At 44.9% G+C, this 25,869-nt stretch overlaps 1 protein-coding gene across 3 annotated transcripts in view; it reads left to right on the top strand.

The window, feature by feature from the left end:
* Positions 1-262: 262 nt before the first annotated feature.
* sorl1 (sortilin-related receptor, L(DLR class) A repeats containing) overlaps positions 263-25,869 on the top strand; it is a 118,959-nt gene continuing 93,352 nt past the window's right edge. For all 3 annotated transcript variants that reach the window (XR_006011502.1, XM_041994393.1, XM_041994392.1), the window contains exons 1-3: positions 263-584; positions 17,007-17,123; positions 20,848-20,982. Coding sequence is in view for 2 of the 3 variants with exons in the window: in XM_041994393.1 (XP_041850327.1) it covers positions 264-584; positions 17,007-17,123; positions 20,848-20,982 (573 nt within the window). In the remaining variant the exon portion in view is untranslated. The remainder of the gene's footprint in view (positions 585-17,006; positions 17,124-20,847; positions 20,983-25,869) is intronic.

Here is a 25,869-nt window from a genome sequence, read left to right as displayed (position 1 = left end):
CTTTTTGTGTTTATTTGAACGCCCCACGCGGTGTTTCTCTACAGTCCTCGTGTGTGTTGATAAAATCCGACACGGCGTGGATCCCTGTGGAATTTCTTATAACTGGCTTTGTGTGAGACAGCGCTGCAGAAACGCATCTTAAACGGAGAATTGTGTTTCTTCCTGACACCCCCATGGCCTGTGAACGCAGCACCAGTAGCATGACGGCCAGTAGAAGGAGCTCTTTCGATCTTACCTAATCTGGAAGCCAAACATACACAAACATGGCGATAACACAAGCAGGCGGGATGCGGTTGTCTCTCTGGTACTCCTTGTATCTCGTAGTCCTCGGGGCTTCAGGAATAAACTCGTCGACTCTTCATCTTCACCCGGAGCTGCGCTACGTGCCGCTGCAGAACAGAGGATTTCTCACCATTGAAACCAGTAAGGATCTAACAGACGGAGATGGAGGAGGCGCCGCGGCTCCAGCGCTGCCTCTGGCCGCTCGTAGTGCTCCTCGAGACGCGTCGGGCTCCGGCGACCACCCGGAGCATCGAAGACGCCGAAGCGCTGCTGAAGCGGCCATGCCGAAGGTGTACGGCCAGGTAATGGTGGTGATGATGATGATGATGATGATGAATGTAATCTGAATGGTGACCATCACCTCAGGCTGACCTTAGCTGGCAAGGGTAAAGACAAAAAAGAAAGAATGAAAGAAAAAAGCATCTTCTGCTTTCTAGTCCTCATTTCTCACCTTGTTCCAGTGCTTTACTGGTGACTTACGGGTTTATTCAGTAACGTATTTATTCTGCTTCCTGTTTAACCTCCGAGCGACTCGGAGCAGAAGTGAAAGCGTTTTGGTCGCCTGGTGCTTTTCCGTGTTTCAGCTGGGTCAGAGCAAACCTTCCTCTCATTGCAGCTGACGTCTTCCTCTTTTCTCTGGCTACTGGAAAAAAAGTGAAGTTACCAGAACTCTGCCAGGAAACAACTCTGCCAGGAAACAGTCTTTACCTGGCCTTACCTGGCCTGTCTAGAGGTTGTCTTCACCCTTAAATGAATCACCCACACAGCAAACACACCTGAAAATGAAGGTTTTTGCTTGATCGGAGCCGGATTTCTGTTCTGGAAGTAAATGAGCTCTTTTCATTAGAAAAAATCCACTAAATCTAAAAGGATTCAGAGTAGAGGTCTCTCCCAGTTCACTAAATACTGAATATGAGCCAGATGTTTCCCTGATTTCTGTCTTTGTGTCCTCACTTTATGCCTGAAAGCTCTCATTAAAAATAATTAGAAATATAAATCTTCTTATACCAACTGGTGTTTACCAGGCCTGATTAGTCACCTTTACAACCAGGTAGAACCAGAATGGGCGGGGCTTCTGTGGAATGAGAAACACAGCTAAACATGTGAAAAAAATGTACTAAAACTACACCAAAAAAGATCCTCCATTTTATAATTATGGAGGAGGCGCCATGGCTCCAGCGCTACCTCTGTCGGGTTTTTACGTCTACCGGAAGAAAACCTGGAGTTTGATTTCTCCCGGTAGACGTAAACACATCACGCCCGCCCCCTGTCCAATCAGAACCCTTCCCAACCCCCAGACCTAAAGCCGAAGTAAATAAAGGATTATTTAAAGGACTGATTTAATTCAGAATAATTAATTTGGAATTATAAAACATGTAACCGTGGCCGCTGAGGAGTCCAGTAGGGTTACAGCTCTCCGTCAAGCTTGTTACCGACGGGAAGCGAGAACTTTGTTTTTCTTCTCAAGGCCACAAGAACAAGAAAAGTTCGGATTTAATGTGTTTTAATGTGTGAGGAACAGCTGACTCGGTTTTTCATATTTAACGTGAAACTTTGTTCGTGGCAGGACGGGGTTGTGCACACAGCGGCGTTGTGTCTATAAATCCCACGTTGTTTACATTATGTACTTTCTAACGACCTCGATCAGCTGTTCAGTGAAGCTACCCTCGAACCATCAGGAGAGATGAGGAGGCCACAGTTAACCACGCCCTCCTCAAATGTCTGACCGAGCACACAATATTTCTCGGAGCCCCACGAAAAGAAAGTTCTGCTCGGCCGATGTGTCGAGAACCGTCCCCGTTCACGTCCGGCCGAGAAAAATGTCGTCACAACAAGAAAACGTAGCAGCCTTTACTCATCCTCCAACATGGTTTCATTTGGCTGCTGCCTGCTCCTCGTCTCCTCGTCTCCTCATCTCTTTGTCTCCTCATCACCTCGTCTTTCTCATCTCCTCGTCTCCTTGTCTCCTCGTCTCCTACAGCAGGACTTCAGGTGTGGAAGAGGGGCTGGCTTATTCAAATAGCCTCCTGTGATGATGAATCCCAGGGTCAGATTAAAATGACGCGTTGGTGAGATTTTACCTTGTTGGCGGTTCTGCTGTGAACAACGTGTCCAGACGGAAACACTTTCAGGGCGTTAACGCTTCGTACACCAGTACTCATGTTTTAACTTGGAAAAGTGTGTTTTCTGGGCGATGACTCCTTTAAGTTAATCATGACACTAATATTTCACATCTCGGTTTGTAGTTACCGAGTTTTAAAACCTTCTAAGGACTGTGGGATTTCATTTAGTGTAATGCAGTTTTATTTAAAATTAAATTAATTCATGTATTATTTTTTATTTAATTATTTTTTATTTAAAATAATTTAATATTTTTAATGACTAAATGTGAGTTAATGGGCTCAGGAAATATGAGACTTTCTTTTCAATGTTTTCTTTGGAGAATGACTCTTCACTAAAACCTCTGAAGAACAGAAGAAAATAAAACTCAGCCCATCTACATGTCAAAATTTGGGTTATGAATTGGCCACGCCCCCTGGCGACAGGAAGTCATGGTTTTTACTCGGAGACCGACTTATCTCACATTTTGGACACAACTAGGTCCAAACTAGGTCAGACAGCAGAAAACCAGTTGGTGATGATATCCAGTGAAAACTTTTGCTCTACGCTGCAGGGCGATACCGTGGTGCCATGGCGAACTTCAATAAGACGCCATGACATCATAAATCACTATAAATCCCTAAATTCTAATCCAATACCCATCAGACTTACAGGGATTAATCAGGATCTGGCCCTGAACAGATCCATATGACCAATTCCAGACTAGCCCTAAGCCCCGCCCACTTCCAACAGGAAGTGCTTTTTTTTAGACGCCGGGGTCCATCCCCTCAGGAATAAAACCTACACACTTGAAAGTGCTTCACAACAGGTCAAACCCTTTCATGATACCACAATAAAAATCTCAAGTTCCTTCGCCAAACGTAACCATGGCGAATAGTGGTCCAAACTTGGCAGGAAGGACCGCAGTCAGGCTGGGAACTCAGCCACATTGACATATGCTGGAAAAATTGCAATATGGCTCTATAGCGCCCCCTACAAATATTTAATTGATAATAACCGCCCACTATATTGAGCGATATGGCTGAAATCCAGTATATTGATAGAACTTGGAAGGATGTACAAAAAAGCCTCTTGGACCTATATGATAACTTCAACAGGAAGTCGGCCATTTTGAAAAGAGTGTCATTTTTGGGGTCATTTTTGCATGTTTCTTTGCCTTGCATTTGAACGAACTCCTCCTACAGATTTTATCATATTTACCTCAAACTCAGTCTGAACACTCCAGAGGCATGTGTGGTCAAAAGTTATTGAAAATTTTCTAATAGGAGGTGGCGTTCAGCGGCGGCACCTCATTAAGTTTTGATATTTCGCCATCAAGCACGGAATCCACTATTTCTGAAATACAACACTCATTCTGTACCAAACTACAAATGTTTCACTTCAGTTCCATGCCGACCACATCTACATGTCCAGATGTTGTCATCTGGACATTGCTCAACGCTGCATGGCGAGACCGTGGCGCCATGACAAGGTTGGATAAGACGCTGTGACGTCAATAATATGTATAAATCCCTCAATTTTTATCCAATCAATATGACACTTACAGTGATTAATCAGGGTCTGCTCCTGAACAGATACATGTAACTAGTTCTCGTTTTGGCCAACGCCCCACCCACTTGAAACAGGAAGTGCCTTTCTCAGACAGCGGGGTCCCGCTCATCAGGGATTAACCTCACACATTCAAAAGTGCTTCAGATCAGGTCACACTCTTTCATGACACTACAGAAAAAAACCTCAAGTTCCGTTGTCAAACAAAACCATGGCGAATGGCGTCCACTGTCATGAAACAGGAAGTACTTGTAACTGACCCAATGTACTCTTGATCTCCACCAAACTCGGCAGGGAGGACAGTGGTCAGGTCTGGAACTTATTCAAACAGACTTATGCAGGTTAAATTGGCTCTGTAGCGCCCCCTATAAATATTTAATCTATCAGCTCCAATCACTGCTTTGACTGACATTCATCAAATGCGGTATATTTATATAACATGCCAGGACAAACAAAAAAGCCTCTTCATGTCCTGATGTTGTCAACGCCATAACCCCACGCCCTGGGAACAGGAAGTCCCACCATTTTAACCCTTTTATTATCTGTAAAACCAATACAAACTCATTAATATCATCCTTCATGAACTCATGGCTGATAAGTTGACTGACTTCTTACAGCATCAAGATTAAAATGGCTTCCTGTGATGGTTTAAATCATTCGCCATGGAACAGGAAGTGGCTCTAACCCTGCTGTCAGTTGACCAATTGAGCTGATATTTTTCTGTTCTCATTAGAGTTCCTACCTGAACATGGCTTTACATGAAAATGAGTACAGCGCCACCTAGTGGCTACATGGAATTTTTCTCATGATAAAATCATGCTCCATTATGTGAGAATTCAACACAAGTTTGTAAGAAACAAGGTCATGAATGCTTCAGATGTCATCACTGGACAGGCTGAGATGAAAGCTGATCCTCTCATTAGGAAAATTACGTCTTGATGGAGATAAACTCTGGAAGAATGGGTTCATGGCTGTGGGAGCGAGTGCGTTCCTGTTGTAGAAGGGAGGTTGCAAGCTGATGGGGCGGTGCAATAGGCCGGAGTGGCGCCAGAGGTGCGAGGGCCTCCAACGCTGCTTGCAGCTTTAATTTATTTTGTATTTTTTTTGTAGTGAATATTTTTATTGGTTGCTGTTGAAGAAAAAAAGCTTCCAAAATCTAAAATAAATAAATAAACAAGATCCTTGTACAAAATAGGTAAGAAAATGTTGGAGGACCAGATGAAGAAGAAGAGTTTGGGTGGTGTGTGTTGACTCAGAATCAGCTTTGCAGAGGGAAGTGTGTGTGTCTCCATCACCTGTCTGGTGGAGTCTTCAGGTGGTGTGGTCCTGGCCCTTGGTGGTGTGGTCCTGGCCCGTGGTGGTGTGGACCTGGCCCGTGGTGATGTGGTCCTGGCCCGTGGTGGTGTGGTCCTGGCCCGTGTTGGTGTGGTCCTGGCCCGTGGTGGTGTGTACCTGGCCTGTGGTGTGGTCCTGGCTCGTGGTGGTGTGGTCCTGGCCCGTGGTGGTGTGGACCTGGCCCGTGGTAGTGTGGACCTGGCCCGTGGTGGTGTGGACCTGGTCCGTGGTGGTGTGGACCTGGTCCGTGGTGGTGTGGTCCTGGCCCGTGGTGATGTGGTCCTGGCCCGTGGTGGTGTGGTCCTGGCCCGTGTTGGTGTGGTCCTGGCCCGTGGTGGTGTGTACCTGGCCTGTGGTGTGGTCCTGGCCCGTGGTGGTGTGGACCTGGCCCGTGGTAGTGTGGACCTGGCCCGTGGTGGTGTGGACCTGGTCCGTGGTGGTGTGGACCTGGTCCGTGGTGGTGTGGTCCTGGCCCGTGGTGGTGTGGTCCTGGCCCGTGGTGGTGTGGACCTGGTCCGTGGTGGTGTGGTCCTGGCCCGTGGTGGTGTGGTCCTGGCCCGTGGTGGTGTGGACCTGGCCCGTGGTGGTGTGGACCTGGTCAGTGGTGGTGTGGTCCTGGCCCGTGGTGGTGTGGTCCTGGCCCGTGGTGGTGTGGACCTGGCCCGTGGTGGTGTGGACCTGGCCCGTGGTGGTGTGGACCAGGCCTGTGGTGTAGTCCTGGCCCGTGGTGGTGTGGACCTGGCCTGTGGTGTGGTCCTGGCCCGTGGTGGTGTGGACCTGGCCCATGGTGGTGTGGACCTGGCCCATGGTGGTGTGGTCTTGGCCCATGATGGTGTGGTCCTGGCCCGTGGTGGTGTGGACCTGGTCCGTGGTAGTGTGGACATGGTCCGTGGTGCGGTCCTGGCCCATGGTGGAGTGGTCCTGGCCCGTGGTGGTGTGGACCTGGTCCGTGGTGGTGTGGTCCTGGCCCGTGGTGGTGTGGACCTGGCCTGTGGTGTGGTCCTGGCCCATGGTGGTGTGGTCCTGGCCCATGGTAGTGTGGTCCTGGCCCATGGTGGCGTGGTCCTGGCCCGTGGTGGCGTGGTCCTGGCCCGTGGTGGCGTGGACCTGGCCCGTGGTGGCGTGGACCTGGCCCGTGGTGGTGTGGACCTGGCCTGTGGTGTGTGTACGTGGCCTGTGGTGTGGACCTGGCCCGTGGTGGCGTGGACCTGGCCCGTGGTGGCGTGGACCTGGCCCGTGGTGGCGTGGTCCAGGCCCGTAGTGGTGTGGTCCTGGCCCGTGGAGGTGTGGACCTGGCCCGTGGTGGTGTGGTCCTGGCCCGTGGTGGTGTGGTCCTGGCCCGTGGTGGTGTGGACCTGGCCTGTGGTGTGGACCTGGCCCGTGGTGGTGTGGACCTGGCCCGTGGTGGTGTGGACCTGGTCCGTGGTGGTGTGGTCCTGGCCCGTGGTGGTGTGGACCTGGTCCGTGGTGTTGTGGACCTGGTCCGTGGTGGTGTGGACCTGGTCCGTGGTTGTGTGGACCTGGTCCGTGGTTGTGTGGACCTGGTCCGTGGTGTTGTGGACCTGGTCCGTGGTGGTGTGGACCTGGTCCGTGGTTGTGTGGTCCTGGCCCGTGGTGGTGTGGACCTGGCCCGTGGTGGTGTGGACCTGGCCTGTGGTGTGTGTACGTGGCCTGTGGTGTGGACCTGGCCCGTGGTGGCGTGGACCTGGCCCGTGGTGGTGTGGACCTGGCCTGTGGTGGTGTGGACCTGGCCTGTGGTGTGGACCTGGCCCGTGGTGGCGTGGACCTGGCCCGTGGTGGCGTGGACCTGGCCCGTGGTGGCGTGGACCTGGCCCGTGGTGGTGTGGTCCTGGCCCGTGGTGGTGTGGTCCTGGCCCGTGGTGGTGTGGACCTGGCCCGTGGTGGTGTGGACCTGGTCCGTGGTTGTGTGGTCCTGGCCCGTGGTGGTGTGGACCTGGCCCGTGGTGGTGTGGACCTGGCCTGTGGTGTGTGTACGTGGCCTGTGGTGTGGACCTGGCCCGTGGTGGCGTGGACCTGGCCCGTGGTGGTGTGGACCTGGCCTGTGGTGGTGTGGACCTGGCCTGTGGTGTGGACCTGGCCCGTGGTGGCGTGGACCTGGCCCGTGGTGGCGTGGACCTGGCCCGTGGTGGCGTGGTCCTGGCCCGTGGTGGCGTGGTCCTGGCCCGTGGTGGTGTGGTCCTGGCCCGTGGTGGTGTGGACCTGGCCCGTGGTGGTGTGGACCTGGCCCGTGGTGGTGGTGTGATGGGGTCGACAACGAAATTTGGTCTGGGGCCAAATTGTTTCTGACCAGCTGAATGTCGGCCGAGATGACAAACACGTTTTTATATTTATACTTTTATATCTTCTATAAAATGGTAAATGGTCCGTATACTTAAAGCGCTTTATATCATACGTCACATTCACCCATTCACACACCCATTCACACACACATTCACACACTGATGGCGGAAGCTGCCATGCAAGGCGCTAACTACCAGCAATGATCAAACCAGCCACCCTCAGGCTACCAGACTGAGCCACGCGCCCCAAAAACGTCATTTAATGAAGTTATTTATTGAAAATGAGTAGAATTTAGTAGAATTAGCTCCAGACTGTTGTACCTGTTTGGCTCCACGCTGCGATATGAAACAGCAACCTGCTGATCGTAAAGCTGCTCTTCATTCACACTCTCACATAGCTAAATAATCCCCGTTTTAAATAATAAATACTTGTCTGAGCCGAACTAGCGTAGCCCAGTAAGCATGTTAAGGATTTTTGCTGGAACGATCTGGCTGTCGTTAGTAACGCCGCCTCTTTTCCTGAAACATCCAGATGCTGAGATAACTCCGGAAGACTAGCAGAACTTGTTGCTTTTGTTCTATTTTATTTGATCTTTGAGCGGAGTACTTGACGAGACCTGTGCAGTGTGTCAGACCAGCTGACATCTCTCTCTCTCTCTAGCTCGACCTTAAAGGGGCCACGCCGTTCTTTTAACAGCACTGTAAACACCACCATGTGTCTGTGCATAATCAGTCTAATCTAGTGGGCCAGATATTATTGACGGCGGGCCAGTTTTGGCCCACGGGCCGGCAGTTGCTGACCCCTGGTTTTGATGCTGCAGTTCTGGGAAGCAGAGTTGCTCAGCAGGGACTGACCTCCCTCCTTATCTTCTGTCTGTAGCAGGACCCATTGTTGTTGCAGTGGTGTCGTCTGCAAGCTCCACCATCTAAACTCATGCAGCCTGCCGGGGAACGCCAGGTTCAGCCGTCTGGAGTTGCACATTTCTGAATGAATGCACCACACCTCGACATGGTGGGAGTCTTTGGCCCAATCCCATTTCTCTTTGTTAACCCTTCCCCTACCCCCTGCCACTTGTTCCTAAAAAATGGAGCTAGAAGGGCTAAGTCAACCCCTACGAACTGGGACACCCCTTCAACAATCAGATATGTCATCAGTAGTCACTAAAGAGCCTTTTACGTTGGAACTGCGTAAGAGCTGCCGGTTCATTGGACAGCTTTTTCATGGTTTCTGGTCCTTGTGCTCTAGTTTGATATTAACAGGCTTCAGATGTTTCTAATTTAATTTAATTTAATTTAATTACAACTTAACAACAACATTCATTTTCTATAGCACTTATTCCAATTTAGGGTTGTGGTGGGTGGAGCCTATCCCAATGATCAGCTGGTGAGAAGCAAGTTCACCTGGACGGGTCATCCGTCTGTTGCAGGGCAACGACAGAAACCTGTAAATCCACACAGTGCCAGTTCACAAGGTCCAGATGTTTCTCAGTTCGGTTACTGATGAAAAATGACCATGTTAAGGAAAGTTTGTATTATATAATTCATTAGATGGCTTCATTTTCCCCTCTGGGCTTCCGTAGACCACAGTTCCAGAGACAGAGTTTGAGCAGGGGCTTTTGAACTTGAGCTTTTTGTCTGCTGATTGGTGGAGTTTCTGTCGTTTCTCAGTTTCTGTGCTAATGTTCTTCCCCTGATGTTTAACTTTATAGCCACATCCTAGTTAAATAAACAGGAAACCACAGTGAGTTTGCAGGTTTGCTCTGTATGTTCCACTTTTGAGCAGTTCTTTATTCTTTCTTGTCATTTGTTCTGGCTGCTGGCAGAAGTGGCCACCAAACTAAAGATGTCACGGAGCACGGTACAAATGTCTCCTGCTGTGACGGTGATGTGCACGCTGTGTTTTCTGCTGGCGTAAAACCACCAGGAGTCACAGAGCATGAACAATGTGCATATTTCTTTCTGGATGAGTGTGCAGCTGCTGTCCGACGTTTCACGCACAGCCCTCCTGCTGGTAGACCTGTCACGATAACAAGTTTTGCTGTGCTATAAATTTTCTCAGAAATTATCGCGATAAGCGATAATATTGCGCAAAGCTGTCATGTGTTAGTTGAGACTGTTTTCAACTAATATAATGACAATGCAATCATAATGCCAGTAAACCCTTTCATAGATCAATAAACTTTAATTTCTAAAGAACATTTTACTCTGGAACTGGAAGAAATTTTAAATAAAACAAAAACAATAAATAGAACGGACTCTCATTAACAATGAATGAAAACCAAACAAGCAAAAACAATAAGTATCATAGATAATAAATTCTCTGTTCTGTAAACAAAACTGCCCATCAAGAAGTATATTAAAAAAATATTAAACATGGAGCTCAGACAGGGAAACCCGGTAAAACTGCCAGTTTGTATTTAAAAAAACTAGAAAAAAAAATATACTGCACATCGTTGCTGTTTGTGAAGCTGAAATATCTCCCTCATCACTGCTGTCAGACTGATCTATGAGCAGCGACCGAACTGCAACACTGCTAGATCCGTAGGTTTGACTCCAGCTCCGTAGGTTTGATCCTAGCTCCGTAGGTTTGATCCTAGCTCCGTAGGTTTGACTCCAGCTCTGTAGGTTTGATCCTAGCTCCGTAGGTTTGATCCTAGCTCTGTAGGTTTGACTCCAGCTCCGTAGGTTTGACTCCAGCTCCGTAGGTTTGACTCTAGCTCCGTAGGTTTGATCCTAGCTCCGTAGGTTTGATCCTAGCTCCGTAGGTTTGACTCCAGCTCCTTAGGTTTGATCCTAGCTCCGTAGGTTTGATCCTAGCTCAGTAGGTTTGGCTCCAGCTCCGTAGGTTTGACTCCAGCTCCGTAGGTTTGATCCTAGCTCCGTAGGTTGAATCCTAGCTGAGTAGGCTTGCAGGCTAAACCAGCAGCTAATCTGTGCGTTACTGTGAACTACTGGGCTGAAGAGCGGAGCAGAAGTTTGTTAGCGACTAAATAAATTCAGTTACAACTACTACAAGAAAAAGACCGTATCGATGTCGCCATTGCGCAAGTAGATGAAAAATTCACTCGCACCGTCTCACATTTTAGTTGTAAAATGCGACCAATTGGTCGCAGTCTGGAGCTCTGTAAGTTCCATAGGTTGCGATAAGCTCCGAAGGTTTGATTCCAGCTCCGTAGGTTTCACCCTTGGGATCGGTCAGTTTAATTTAAACCAGTAACTAATCACAAACTTTTTGCTAATAGTTTTGGTGGACCAGAGCTTAAAGCCCTGCTGTGTAAACCTGTGAAGAGATGAGACGGGGAGGTGTGTTGTCACCCTGCAGGGGAACAGTGGCTCCATTGTGGATGACTTTGGACCTATAAATGTGCCTGGAGGCTCAGTTGTAAATGCAAACATGGAGAATGCTCATCGAGCCGTCGCTGCCTGCCAGTCCTGCAGAGATGATGTCATTGTTTCAGACGGATGATGCTCTCCTGGCCATGGTGAATAATAATGAATAATGAGGAGCTCAGATGGGGTGAGGAGGGGAGTGTGGTGCCCTGCTGTATTGTTGCTGTGTTCCACTCCTTGGTAGTACCAGACACCGAGCCAAACTCCTCTCCAACCAAAAGGATATCAGAGAGCTAGAGGAGGGGAGGAAGAGGAGGAATGATTTTGGTTTCATGTTTCCAGTGTGATCTTTAGTAAATTCTAACTGCTTCACCCAGGGAATAGTTCTCTATTTAACTGGAGTAAACTGGTTGGACAGGTCTGTCTGGAGTTCAGTTCTCTCCTCTGATAGTTCACTTTCTGTGATTTGTCTGCTATGAATGAACTGCAATGATCTTTTATCAAATAATTGATACAGATCTACAGATGTGGCTTATATAACTAATATAAATGCTCTATAATTAAAGCCCTGCAGCCACAGAAGACCACATGCTGGTTTTATTTGGGTCCAAGCACCAACGAGGAATGCGGCCAGTGTCTCAGCTGCATGTAATGGCTTGTTTGTGAGGAGAAAATCCTGCTTGTCTGATCAGCATAAACAAGCAAGACAGATTAAACCACTGAAGTGAGCTGATAAAGTGTGCTGGAAAGACCAGAACTCTTCTCCTGGGATCGACTGCAGGTCTCTTTTATTTACAGTTAAAGTAGAACAGCTGCTTTGTCCAAAAATGTTCCTATGAACTAAAAATCTGAGCAGAGGGATGGAGGAGAGCTGTGTGCACTTTTTTCTGATAGCAGAAAGTCATCGTTCATTAAATAGAGTAAGAACTGTTGAGTCCCTGTCCCCAGTACAGCAGCCCAGAAGGGACAAACTAAATATGATAACATAATGAAATAAAATAATTATAAAACAAATTACCCAAGTATTTAATAAATAATTAAATCATTTAATTTCTTTCAGCTGTCGACCTTAACACAACCCTGCATTCACACTTTATTTATCTATTTATTTATTTTATTGTCATTTAGTCATATAACAGGTTAGTAATTATTCATCAGAAATATTATGGTCTAATTCTAAAAATATTTAATCTTTAGGATTTTGTACATTTTAAACTTTATTAAAAAATAGTTTTGATTTATATCTCTATAAATATATTTTTGCGACCGTCATAGTTTTCTTGCATGAAAGTTTCCTCGGCTTGGATTTAAAAAAAAAAAAAAGCATACAATCTTTAAAATTTTGAACATTTTGAACCTCTTATGTGTTTTTTTTTTTTAGTTTGCATGTTCTCCCCGTGTATGTGTGGGTTCTCTCCGGATTCTCCGGCTTCCTCCCACCGTCCAAAGACATGATGTGAGGTTAACTGGTTTCTGAATCCTCCCTGGGAGTGTGTGTGAACGGCTGCTTGTCTCTGTGTTGGCCCTGCGATGGACCGGTGACCTGTCCAGGTGTACCTGCCTCTCACCTGCTGAATGCTGGGTTAGGCTCCAGTTGCCCCGCGACCCGTAATGGACAAAGCGGTGCAGAGAATGATGAATATGTTTTTTATTCATTTATTTTTTTTATTGTTTAGGTTAATGGTTTTATTCAGTAGCTGGTTGTTACATCATCATAAATAAATAAGTGCTTGTTTGTTTTTCATCATACTGCTGCAATTATATCCTGTAAAGCAAACAGCATTTCTCAGGCAAAACAAGTTTATTTATAGTTCACCGACGGGCGATTCAAAGCGCTTTACAGAAAACAAGAAGCACAATTTAGCGTTAAAAACAAAAGAAAAAGGAGAAAGAACGTTGGATAAAAACATGATCCAGTTTAAAGATTCCAGCTTAAAGAACCAGATCCAGATCTGGACTCTACATTAAAACTAGTCCATGCAGCAGAGAACAGGTGGGTCTTCAACCTGGATCTAAATAAACTGAGTGTTTCAGCTGATCTGAGGCTTTCTGGGAGTTTGTTCCAGACATGTGGAGCATAGAAGCTGAATGCAGCTTCTCCATGTCTGCTTCTGACTCTGGAACTGATTAGAACCTGGATCCAGATGACCTGAGGGTTCTGGTAGGTTCATTCTCCATTCAGAGCTTTCTGGACCAGCAGCAGAACTTTAGAGTCTATTCTATACTTAGATTAAAGTCTGTTCTTAAAGCATCTGCTTGAAATTCAGATATTTTAACCCCTTAGTGTCTGGTGTCACAAACTTGTTTTTAATGGGATTTCATTTTTTCCAGCATCTTTATTTTTTATGGTATTTCTTTTATTTTTATATAATTATAAATAAATTTAGACATTAAGGGGTTAAATGATGCAACAGTAAAACAGTCTGCAAGCTGAGCAGTCAGGCCTGAAACCCTGAGAAGCTCCCGTCAGCATGCAGGCTGTCAGGTTTGACCCGTTTGGGTTGAAACTGTCATTGCAGGCAGTGGAAAACAGTCAGCTGGCTGCTGCAGATCGGTTCTGGATCTCGGTAAAAAGTGCCGGACAAATCCTCAGCTGGTTGAGCTGGGCGGCTGTAAATCGTGGAGGCATCAGTGCTGCTCTCTGCAGTGTGGTCTTAGTTTTAAACTGACCACAAAAATGTCACAAAGTGGAGGCTTCTTTGCCCAAAACTAGAAGAGAAGCGATGCGTTGCATACGATTATGATCGGGGGCTTAAATGGTGTAAAAATGCTTCACGCCATGAGTGAACGTGGCATATTTAATTGTTCCTTAACCAGCAGACTTCCTCTCATGCCGCAGTTTACTGCAGCCTGGCAGATAATCCTCATGACTCTGTGGATGCTGGTCTGCAGAGCTGCTGGTGCCCCTTCAGCCTGCTTACAGTGACCAATGAGCCCTAAAATGCAGAGATTTACTGCTGCAACACCTTGGCCCGAGAGGCAGTGTTGGCTTTTGCAGAGATGTCCCAGAGGGGAGGCAGACTGAGGAAGATGGAGAGGAGGAGGAGGATGAAAAGCAGAGCATGGAAAAACAAGATGTGTGTGAGTGAAACGGGCGTCATGGCAGCAGCTCATAGTCGTCTCTTTATGTGAAGCTACATGATAAAAAGGTTGAATTTGTTTGTTGCTGGAGACAAGCAGTCTGTTTCCGTGCTGTAAGATTAAACCTCTTTTCTACACCGTCAGTCTCCCATGCATGATGCCTCTCTTCTGTTCACCTACTCCCCTTGACCAGAACACAATATATCTTGTAGCTGTGTTGGTTTTATAGATTTTTGAGGCCTCTGTGGGAGGGAGGAGATATTAGTGTTTCAGCCTTTTCTTCGATGGATTTTTCCCTGTAAGGTTCCAGTTCAGACTGGTGACTCCAAACGCTGCAGCTGCAGCACTTGCAATCACGATGCAACTGTTTCAGTAAGCCAGGTTAGGTCAGATCACACAAAGATAGCAGAGATGTGTAGTTTGCTCTGCAGCAAGTCCTTTCATTGGCCGGCATCCTCTCAGAATCATCAATAAAAAATAAATGAAGGGGAACAGCCAAGAGATGAGATAGCAAGAGAGTGACAATGAGAAAGATTAAATAGCCAATTTCTTTTCATTGATCCATCTGCCTGAAGGGAGGCGCATGTACAGGGTGTGTGTTATGGCAGCATTTTACATGGAAATGGAGCCTGATCTGCAGGGTGTGTCTGGCTTGGTTCTGGTTTTCCTGTAGTCAGCTGTTTCTCTGCAGAACACTAATAAAACATTCTGTTGCACGAGGTGCACGACGCCGGAAACAGATGATTTAGCTCGATGATGTTTGTTTTTTTTTCTTGCACAGACTTTTTTTTGCCGTCTCATCTCAGAATAATATAAAATAGTTAAAAATTGTGTGGTAGAAGTGGAAGGCCTCAAATCCACCACGGGATCCGACGTCTCTGATCTGTGTCGGTATCCTGATCGGAGGAGCCTTTAAAATCAAGCAGCAGTTTGGTTTTTCTGTCGGCTCAACCATCTGTTGATGTCAATAAAGATGCTCAATGAAATAAATGCTGAGCTGCATTTTGACTGAAGTCCTCACTGAGCTGCACATTAAATGTGCAGTTTGTGAGTCAGAATGACCTGAAATGGTTTCGTCTGCAGACGGATTGAAGCTGCCTTTCACACCACCGTGTCCTGCAAACGCAGCGGTCGATGCGTCGTGTTGCTACGTTAAAGGAGCGTCTATCTCTTGCTCTTTAATTGGCTACAGCTCCTCTCTAGTATTAATCACACTATTTATTGTTTATGTGGATGAGTTTTACGTTCCAGGTCTTGATGCTGGTGCTGTTGTTATTGGTGTCGTTGATATTCAGGTTTTTCTCAGGCTGTCTGCTTACAGGTGCTCCCGATGATTGTCTGCTTTTGTTTTTTTTTACTGAGGCTGTCGTTTCTCTACATGTGTAGCAGCTGTTTTTCTGTTTTCTGTACAGTTTCTTTTTCTCTCTGTCTCCTTTCTCTTCTCCTTCCCTTGTTTCCTTGTGAGTTCCAGCATTAAATGTAACTAATATCCAACATGAAGATCAATAGTGAAGTAAGGATTCAAGGAACTTATTATAATTAATATATACCTTAAAATAAAATAAAACAACAACCAATTGCAAATGCAGAGGAGGGGAAGTCTGATTGGCCACTGGCCTGTTGCATCTAATAAAGTGGACTCTTACAGGTGCTCGTCATACAGGTGCCAGTTATAATCATAACAATGAAAAGAAATCAACATTTGATATATGTTGATATACATTATACAAGTTTCACTTTTTGAATTGAATTACTGAAATCAATCAACTTTTTCATGATATTCTAACTTTATGACGAGCACCTGTATTTTCTCCATCGAGAGACAGCCAGGCCATCTTTCTGCTGTCAGGTAAAACATTAAGAACAAATTCTTATTTACGATTTTGGCCTAAAAAAAAAAACATTAAACAAAAATGCACACAAATTTCAAACGAAGAAAAAACAAAATAACATTCAAAATATTGAGTGGCTGACTGAAACGGCTCCATTCAGCCACTCAGTACCTTCTTTAAATGATGATTCCTGCGAACTGATTGATGATCTGCTAGCAGCTCGCTGATTGACTTTAGATCTGGGACTTTTGCTATGAACTTAAAAATGTGGGAATCTACGGGGCCCCCCAGGGGCCACGGGAATGTTTTTTTCTTTTGCGTTACCACACATAAAAGAAGGGGATGATCCCAGAGCTCGCACAGCCTGTTACAGCCGGTTTGCTCAGTTTCTGGTCTGCCTCCTTCCCTCTCAGCATCAAGTCAACGTTACACGCCTGACAATGAGTTAACGTCCACGCTAACAGAGGAAGTGTGCTGTAACGAAGTGCTTTAACAGATTAATTACGGCGCAGACAGAGTTTTGCTGTAATCAGAAACGCTGTCAGCACCTTGCTGCTTGTGTTTAGACTGTGAAGTGAGATTGATACGATTTATTAATGATTTATTAAATACACTGTAATTGCGTGGCAATGCAAAAGAAAAAAATATCCCTGTGCGGCTCCGTATGGATCCCAGAACAGCTTAGTTTGTATTTGAATGAAAGGTGCAGATTATAGCTCACATGGAAGATGGGCACGTTGGCGCAAATCCTTATCATACAACAACATATTATCCTGTCGTAATTAAACCTGTGATTTACGCTCCTACTCTGCAGGTGGAATACAAAAAAGGCTGGGCTCGTCTCTCAGTCCATTCTTCTGTGTTTGATGTTTTGTTTTTTAAGAATAATGGGAAGAAATGTGTTTTATTTAAGGTTTTGGTCATGTGGGAGATTCAGTGGTGTTCATGGTGTCTGGACCGGTCACCTTTAGTTAGCTAACAGTGACCCGAATGCTGGGAAACATTTAACTCTGAACTAGGTGTTAATAAGTAAACCTTACAGAAGGACTATTTTAGTTAAAAAAAACTGCCTCAAAAAGGTTCCTGCTGTCAAAACTCCCCAAATGTTACTTGAATTTGTGGATCTGTTCTTCCTGTTCCTGATATCTTCTGTTCTCTGTTCACTGACGTCCTGCAGGCCAACCTGAATGACTCCCATAACCAGATGGTGGTCCACTGGGCCGGAGAGAAGAGCAACGTCATCGTGGCGTTGGCCCGAGACAGCACTGCAGCCACCGGGCCCAAAACCAGTTCTGTAAGTTCCCCTGAACAAACCCCGAGTTTTACTATGCATCTATTGTAACCTCTTCCAGTGCTCAGGTGCATTTTTAATCATTAAACTATCTGTAAAATTGTAAAGTTGAAGGATGAAGAATTTCTTTAATGATTTCCTTGTGAGGGCTTTATACACGTTCAGGGTCTTTACTGACGCCGGTGGATTGTAACGGTCCTCTGAAGCTACACTAAAACCTTTAAAAAAGAACATAGTTTTCTGCTTGAGAGCAGCTTTCCTTGTTTTCATGTTCAGATATCACACTGCTCTCCCTTCCAAAAAATCTCTGTTTGGATGCAAATATTTCACCTCCCTCAACTCAAATTTAGTTCAGGACCCTCATGTTCAACCCCACTTTCAGCACTTCAGCATGTGTATAATCACAAGGGACGTCACAGGTACTTAATTCCATAATTAATTGCTGTATTAAAAGCTACAATTAAGTAATCGTAAAGGTCCCTCAATTCGTCACTTTCTATAAAGGGTTGTGTCTGAACAATAAGCACGATCATCACAACGTCCACACGGACGAATACGAAGTTACATCCGCACGTAAAAAAGAGTAATGCATAAAACTTTATTTATTTTAGTAAATCAGCTTAACATAAACTAATATCTAGACTCCATGCAGAGTGAGACAATTCCACATTTATTTGTTCTAATCTTGATGATCACGTCTTCCAGCTGATGAAAACCCAAAAATTAGAATTTTACATGAAATCAATAAAAAGAAAACTGAATCCAGAACTTTGACCACGTGAAGAATCCAGGCCTACATATGAACCCAGTTCTCAGTCCAGTCCTGCATATGAACCCAGTTCTCGGTCTAGTCCTGCATATGAACCCAGTTCTCGGTCTAGTCCTGCATATGAACCCAGTTCTCGGTCCAGTCCTGCATATGAACCCAGTTCTCGGTCCAGTCCTGCATATGAACCCAGTTCTCGGTCTAGTCCTGCATATGAACCCAGTTCTCGGTCCAGTCCTGCATATGAACCCAGTTCTCGGTCCAGTCCTGCATATGAACCCAGTTCTCGGTCCAGTCCTGCATATGAACCCAGTTCTCGGTCCAGTCCTGCATATGAACACAGTTCTCGGTCCAGTCCAGCATATGAACACAGTTCTCGGTCCAGTCCTGCATATGAACCCAGTTCTCGGTCCAGTCCTGCATATGAACACAGTTCTCGGTCCAGTCCTGCATATGAACACAGTTCTCGGTCCAGTCCAGCATATGAACCCAGTTCTCGGTCTAGTCCAGCATATGAACCCAGGTCTTGATCTAGTCCAGCATATGAACCCAGGTCTCGGTCCAGTCCTGCATATGAACCCAGGTCTCGGTCCAGTCCAGCATATGAACCCAGGTCTCGGTCCAGTCCTGCATATGAACCCAGTTCTCGGTCCAGTCCTGCATATGAACCCAGGTCTTGGTCTAGTCTTGCATATGAACCCAGGTCTTGTGGCGTGGATGTTACCAGCCTGTGGTCTTGCTGGGTGGAATGAAGACCAGGATGCTTCAGTCCTTCAGGTCTTCTGCATCGCTCTGTCTCATGTGTCTCATCTTCTCTTGGAAAGGCTCCACAGGTTTTCTACGGGGTTCAGGTCTGGACCAGGTTCTGGTTCTTGTGGCAGTGTGGGCAGCTGCCGAGTCCAGCTGGAAAATAAAGTCCACATCTCCACAAAGGAAGCATGAAGGGCTCTAAAACCTCCTGGTAGACTCTGTGTGGACTCTGGACTTAGTAAAGCCTGGTGGACCAGCACCAGAGGACACGGCTCCCACATCACCACCCACTGTGGAAACGTCACGCTGCACTTTGAGGGTCTTGGATTGTTGCCTCTCCAGTCTTCCTCCAGACTCTGGGACCTGGATTTCTACCCTTTGGGTCTTTTTTGATGAGCCTTTTCACACTTTTCTAATTTTCTGAGGTTATGATTTTTTTTCATCAGCCATGATCATCACATAACAAATAAATGCTGGAAATATCTCACTTAGCCTGTAATGAGTCTATATATTTTATTAGTTTCCCTTTTTAAGTTGAACTACTGAAATAAATTAAGTTTTACACGATATTCTAAGTTTTTTGTATATGCATGGCCACGGGACTTCCCAGGGGTAATAAGTCCTGCACATCATGTTTCACGAATTACTGAAGTAAAGCTTTGCCCGATATTCAATTTTTTTTAGTTTTATCTGTATATTATTATATGCAGCACAAATAATATGGTTACTACCAAAACACCTTCTGCTACTGCTGTATGCAGCTGGTTTAATCACAAACAGGGACGGAGTTCTTTAACAAACACAACAGGAAGCATATGAAGTGTTTGTTGTTCGGACGTTCTCAGCACACAACAAACAAACAGCTGTCCACAGTGCTGAAGGACACACACAACGCCAACAAATTCAGGCTTTTCTTTTAAAGAAATATCAGGAACCTTCTGGAAAAATTAAATGGAACCTTGAAGTGGACCATTTTTAGAGCTCTCCCATAAAGGATCAGCTGAATGACTTTAGAGGAGCTCCTCAGCCTTTCAGGACAGCCGAGTTCCCCGTAATTTCAGCCCTGGTGATGTGTTCACTGGACGCTGCGTTGTACACAGAAAAAACACTAAATACGTTTTTGTGACCGACAGTTTCGCTGCTCAAACGTTATCGACCCAACATGAGGTCCATGTGCAGTCATGGTCTGTAGCAGAACGTGTATTTAGTTCCAGATGTGTGGTCCAGGTTCTTTATTCCCACTGTTCAGGATTATTTCTGTGTCAAACAGCAGCTGGAAGTCAAAGCTAGCTGGATGTTTTCCTGCTTTCTAAAGAAATGTTTAAAAGCATTTTTATAATGTAGTTTTCAGAAAGAAGCCTCCCAAGTCCAGGTAGAGGTCCAGGTAGAGGACCAGGTAGAGGACCAGGTAGAGGTCCAGGTAGAGGTCCTGCAGCCTTTTCATCTGTTTTCTCTGAGTTAATATTTAGGATTTATTTATTCTGCACGCAACAGAGTAAATGTAGTTGTAATGAGACGTCTTGGTTACTGTACGCTGTTGTTATGTTGGCATAAATAGAAATATTTCAAACTTAAAGACCTATAATGACTGTTAATGTGGTTTTACACATTTCTAGTGTTGGGAAATTAACACAAAATAGCCATGATAATCTTAAAATCGTGACAATAATCGTACCAAGAAAATCTAGAATCGTAACATCCCTAATATTCACTTTAAAACATCACAATGAATAATCCAGGGAGCATTTATCCTAGAATTTATGGCTTTTATTCTTAAAACCTGCAGTTTATACCAGTGTTGCTGTCTTTTTTTGCACTATTCTAACACACAGCTGATCTGTGACACCTGGAAGGACCTCAGAAAACCTTAAAAAAAACGCTTATGTCACTTTTAGAGTTGTTTGCTGAGAACGGACTCTCATACATCACATCTGGTACTTTACAGTCTCACATCTTCCATTTCGAGCTCTGAAACTGATGAACAAAGTACTTCTAAAATGTGCTTTAAGGCTTTGTTGGCTGAAGTTTACTCTCTTACAACCTCTACCGAACCAGCAGGTATTTAATGAACAACTAAAGCTTGTTATGGAGTTAAAATGGCAACATTTGCTCATTTCGTATATACATGATCACAGTTTTGCAAACGTGCATGCTGTAAAGAAGATGTCAGTGCAGGCGTTGACTTCTTCATCTCCTCTTCTTTTTCTGCAGGTCTATGTGTCCTATGACTACGGTATAAGTTTTGTGATGGTCTCAGACAAGTTCCAGCTTTCAGGGGCCAAAGTAAAGGACAGCAGCAAGCAGTTCATCTCTCAGTTCTACCACAGTCCTGCAGACAACCGGCGGGTAAGTCGAGTCACCGCCTCGCTGACAGACAAACAGGGGAGCTACCATTTAAGTAACGATGAGTTCAGGTGCAGATAACAAACGTGTCACATTTTGGATAAACGAAGGCTTAGGTAGCAAAAAGGAACGTATTAATGATGAAGAGTAGATGTGGTGTTGTGTGTGTGTGTTGAGTGGGCAGTTTGTTATGTGTTGGTTTGGGATCTTGTACATCTGAACATGGGTATTTTCCCACATGCTGTGTTTATTGTCTACATGTCAACACAGTCCTGATCATTAAAACCAGCATTTTGGAAAATGCCTATTTCCTCAGACTCTGACTGTAAGGTTTACATGTGGAATGGGAATTATTTATAATCATAAATGTGCACCAATCTCCCCTCTGTTTCCTTGGTAACAGTAGGTCTATCCAGCATGGTGCTAACGTTGCTAACAGGACTTTTTACATTGTACATGTACATTTGTACATCTACTTGCTGAGTATGTGAATATGTACTAAAATACTGCTACAATACTATGGAGGGGGAAGCTCACTTTTTTTAATTAAATCAAAGTCAGAACACCACAAAAATAGCAACTCAACTCAATCAAAACAATAAAAACATATTAAATATAAGATAAGAGATTAACATTGTAAAGTACATAAATTATGTTAAACTATAGACCAGGGCTATTCAATTCGGTCCTACGAGGGCCGCAATCCAGCAGGTTTTCCATGTATCCCTGCTTCAACACACCTGACTCAAATTAATTAGTCATTGTGCAGAACTTGATTGGCTGTCAGATCCATTTAATTTGATGCACGTGTGCTGAGGCAGGGATACATGGAAAACCTGCTGGTAGGACCGAATTGAATAGCCCTGCTATAGACTGTATATAAAAGATGGGTGGAGCCTCCGTGATGTCACCCGTAGGTTCTGGAGAGCCGAATTAAAGCTCAGTAGGCGGTTCCCACCGTTGCCATATTGGCAGCGTCACGCTTGTCCTAATTCCTGGAAAATCCAAAATGGGCAAAGATGCGGAGCTGAGAGGGGGACTGTGAAGGTGGGGTTGGATGATTGACACCCATCAAACTCTGAGCTGCCTGTAGCTAAGAGCTAACCGAGCTAACCTGGAGCTAATGGTAGCTAACCAGCTAATAGCGGTAGGCGGGCTGAAGCTAAGGCGCACTATTAGCCGGCTAAAAATTGCGGTTGTTCTACACTCTCCCTTCTTTCCGTGGATATTGGATACCTGTCAATCAAAAGGACACGCCCCTAATTATGCCGAATTTCAAGATTAAATAACATCCAAACGAATGAGTCAGACAAAAATTCACCCCCTCACAGTTTTCATGAAGGTAAACTTGATCTATTAATCCTAAAATGGATTTTTGTACCAGGTTTTAAACATGTTTATTTCTGCTGTGAAGTTGGTCTTTTTAACATGGGAGTCTATGGGGATTTGCTCTGTTTTGGAGCCCCTAGTGGATGAGGGGGGAACTGCAGTTTTTTGCACTTCCACATAGGCTTCACATTTTACAGCCAGAGGTTGCCGCTTGGTTAAAACTAAATTAGCTCGTACAAAGGTAGTCTTCTCGGACTGTTTGCTAACTGTAGTGCAAAAAATACAAAGCAAAAAAAACTTATTTACAAAAAATTTTCCGCAAGTACACAATAGAACCTAGGTCCCATATTACACATTTTTTTGTTTTCAAACTGTTTTACCCCAAAATCAGTCTTGGTCCTTAATTTTAGCCTATCCAAATGTGGCTGTACTGAACTCTAATGAGAACGGCTGTTTCTGTCTGAACCTCTAAATGTTCATGAGCGGAGCCTGGCCATGCCCCTCTCTGGGAGAGAATCCAGCTTTCACTGCCCCCCGTTCGGTGATTTTAGAGGGCAGACTCAGCTAGCCAGGGAGGCGGGTCAGTGACAGTATCCACTACTGGGGGTAGTGGTTATTTTCCTTTGCGATGTCACAAAGGGAAAGTTCGCAGACCCACCTGTTTGTGCACACATTCACTAAAACGTGGAGCAGGTGAGAAAGGAAACACAATTTTCTCATTTTTGGGCCTCATACACAGGCTATGAGGGCACATATGACTGTTAGAAAACCTTTAGAAAGTGAATTTTGCATAATATGGGACCTTTAATATGATCTAGTTTTTTTTTAGGCAAGGCAAAGCAGTTTATTTGTACAGCACATTTCATGTACAGGACAATTCAAAGTGTTTTACATAAAACAAAATCATTACAGATATTAAGAAATAGTAAAAGGCAGCAACACATAGCAAGAATCACAATAAAATCATAAATACATGATTGTCTGGCAACAACCGAAAAACGAAGGAGAACCATGGCTTTTATATCCTTCCTTGCTCCCCAGTCAGCTCGCTCTCTGATTGGCTACACTCCGTTCCACGTTACAATCTACAGTCACAACTCAGGAGTCGTCGGCTTTCCTCACACATGTTAAGAGTTTTGGTTGTAAATATTGAACATGTTCAATACTTCCGATTTTCGTCCACGACCCGTTTCGGAGCCGATTGTCGGGACATATTCACTCTAACACACCTCAGACCATCTTACTGGATAAAACTTTGATAATCGGCCGTTTGTCGTCCTTGGTTGGGAGGGGGTAAAATCAGGACGATAATCTTTAAGTGTGTACCCAGAACAAAGGAGTATGTATTATGGATGTATTATGGATCACACTCCTGCATGAAACGCAGAACCCAATGGCCCGGGTTTGGAGCAGACCCGGTTGGACCTTGAATTGGCTGTATAACCTGAGGAGCTGCTGCTCAGCTGATTCAACCCAACGTTGAAGGGCAGGAAACTATCATCGCATCTGTTTCTTTCTTTGTTGGTATTTTTTATATCTGGATTTGTTTGAGGCTGACAGAGTCTGGAGGCGTTCAGTATCTTTTTCCATGTTTTCTGATGTTCTGTCATCGGCCAGCACAGAATTTGAAAGTGCTGATATAGACGACTGATCTTAATTGAGGAACTGAAAAGCCATCCAGCTGCTCCAGGTTTAATCAGCTTCTTATTTTTCAGTACAGTAAATATTCTAAAGTCTTGACCAGAATCTGCTCCCACTGGGACTGAATTAGCAAAGCCTCACCGTGCATCAGTGATCTGGTTTCTCTTTGGGCACTCAGACATCAGAGCCCCCTCTTTTTTCCCTCTTCTGCTCCATTTTATTATATGTATTCAGGACACTTCAGCACTCCTCAGCTTGTGTAAACAGTTGTGTGATGTCTTCTGAAACTTAAGTGGAGCAATTAACACTGAGATAACAGCAGGGTTTAGGATGCAAATTCCCACATTTGTAAACGGAGTTCCACAGATGCCTCCATCTGTGCTTTGAATTGGAACAAAACTGCATACGGGTCACTTTGAAGTGTATGATGGATGCTTGCCTGCCACCACCAGGGCCATGAAGGACTCGTCTACTTTGCAACTGAGGGGAAAAAACAGCTTGTTTGGAGGATGGGATGGTGGCAACAACATCACTGTGGTATTCCTGAGATCCTGCTGCTTAAGAAATTTATTTTATCTAATAAAAAGAAATTAAAGTAAATTTAATTATAGGAAAAATTAATCCAAAAATCCCATATTATCCCATTATAAAATTATAATAATGTGGTAAAAAAATCGTTATTTAAGTTCTTTCTCCAAAGGGTACTTTGCTTTCTGTGTTATAGTAGACCTGAAGAAGCCTCTGACTGAACACTGTGTTGTTTAGAGCATGTCCATGCAGTATTCTTTGGACAATCAGTCAGATAAGTCCCCAAAGCAGAACCAGATTAGTCCCCAGAAGAGAACCAGAACTTCTTGATCAGTTTTGTTCAGCTTCTTTAAGGGTACATTTACACCAGGAATGTCTGATGGACTCAAGTTGACCAAACCGTCTGATTGACGTCATGCATTTGCAAAAACTGCTCGCTAGGGGCCAGTATTTCCCAAAACGACCACTAACCAAGAATAAAGAAGAAGTAAACCTTGCTTTTTCTGATCCCTGATGTAGATCATCGTGGTGGATGTCTGGCTGCTGACAGATTCTGGTGAAAACCACCAAAGTAAAAAGATAAAGGAGAAAACCAGTAAAAGAAAATCCAGACTCTGAGGTAGAGGTGTTCCTCCTCCACCTCTTCTCCCAGGAAGTAAACATTGCTTTGTTGACTCCTCTTCCTCCTGACACCAACAGTCATCTTTTTTTATTTTGTTTGTGTTCTAGATAAGGTGATAGTTTCTGACCAGTTCTCTGTACTCAGCTTCTTCTCCATCACTGATACTCCCCACAGCTGCAGAGTAATCAGAGTATTTCTGCAGATGACCGGACTCAGAGTTTGGTTGAGGTCTGAAGTGGACAGTGTGAAGAGAAATGGTGAGAGTACAGTCTCTTGTGGGGCTCCAGGTCTGCTGATCATCATCTCAGACACACAACCTTTCAGCTTCACCAACTCTGGTCTGTTTGTTAGTGAGTCATACATCCAGGTGGTGGTGGAGGTTCCACCTGGAGTTTATGGAGCTTCTCACATAACAGAGCAGCTGAATTGTATTAAAAACATGAAAAATTACAGAACATGATCCCCAAAGTTCTGCCTGGTTGGTCCAGATGAGAGTGGGCTCTCTGAAGCAGGTAGATGAAGGCGTCTTCAGCCCCAAGAACATTACGATAAGAAAACTAATGACCTGAAAGGTGCTGACTTGTTATTAGTGTGAGCCAATAACAATCTCTGCAGGACTTTCATGATGTGAGTTGTTAGAACAACTGGTCTGCAGTCATCTGGTTCGGATGGTCGGATTTTTTTGGTATTGGAACAAAGTGGGATGTTTTCCACAGCACAGGAACTCTCTTCTGACTCAGGCTGATGTTAAAAAGATGCTGAAAAATCCA

This window comes from Melanotaenia boesemani, chromosome 9 (genome assembly GCF_017639745.1).
Source record: "Melanotaenia boesemani isolate fMelBoe1 chromosome 9, fMelBoe1.pri, whole genome shotgun sequence".
Taxonomy (NCBI): domain Eukaryota; kingdom Metazoa; phylum Chordata; class Actinopteri; order Atheriniformes; family Melanotaeniidae; genus Melanotaenia; species Melanotaenia boesemani.
The sequence above is the reverse complement of the archived record's forward strand: the minus strand, read 5'-3'. Positions and strand labels throughout refer to the sequence as shown.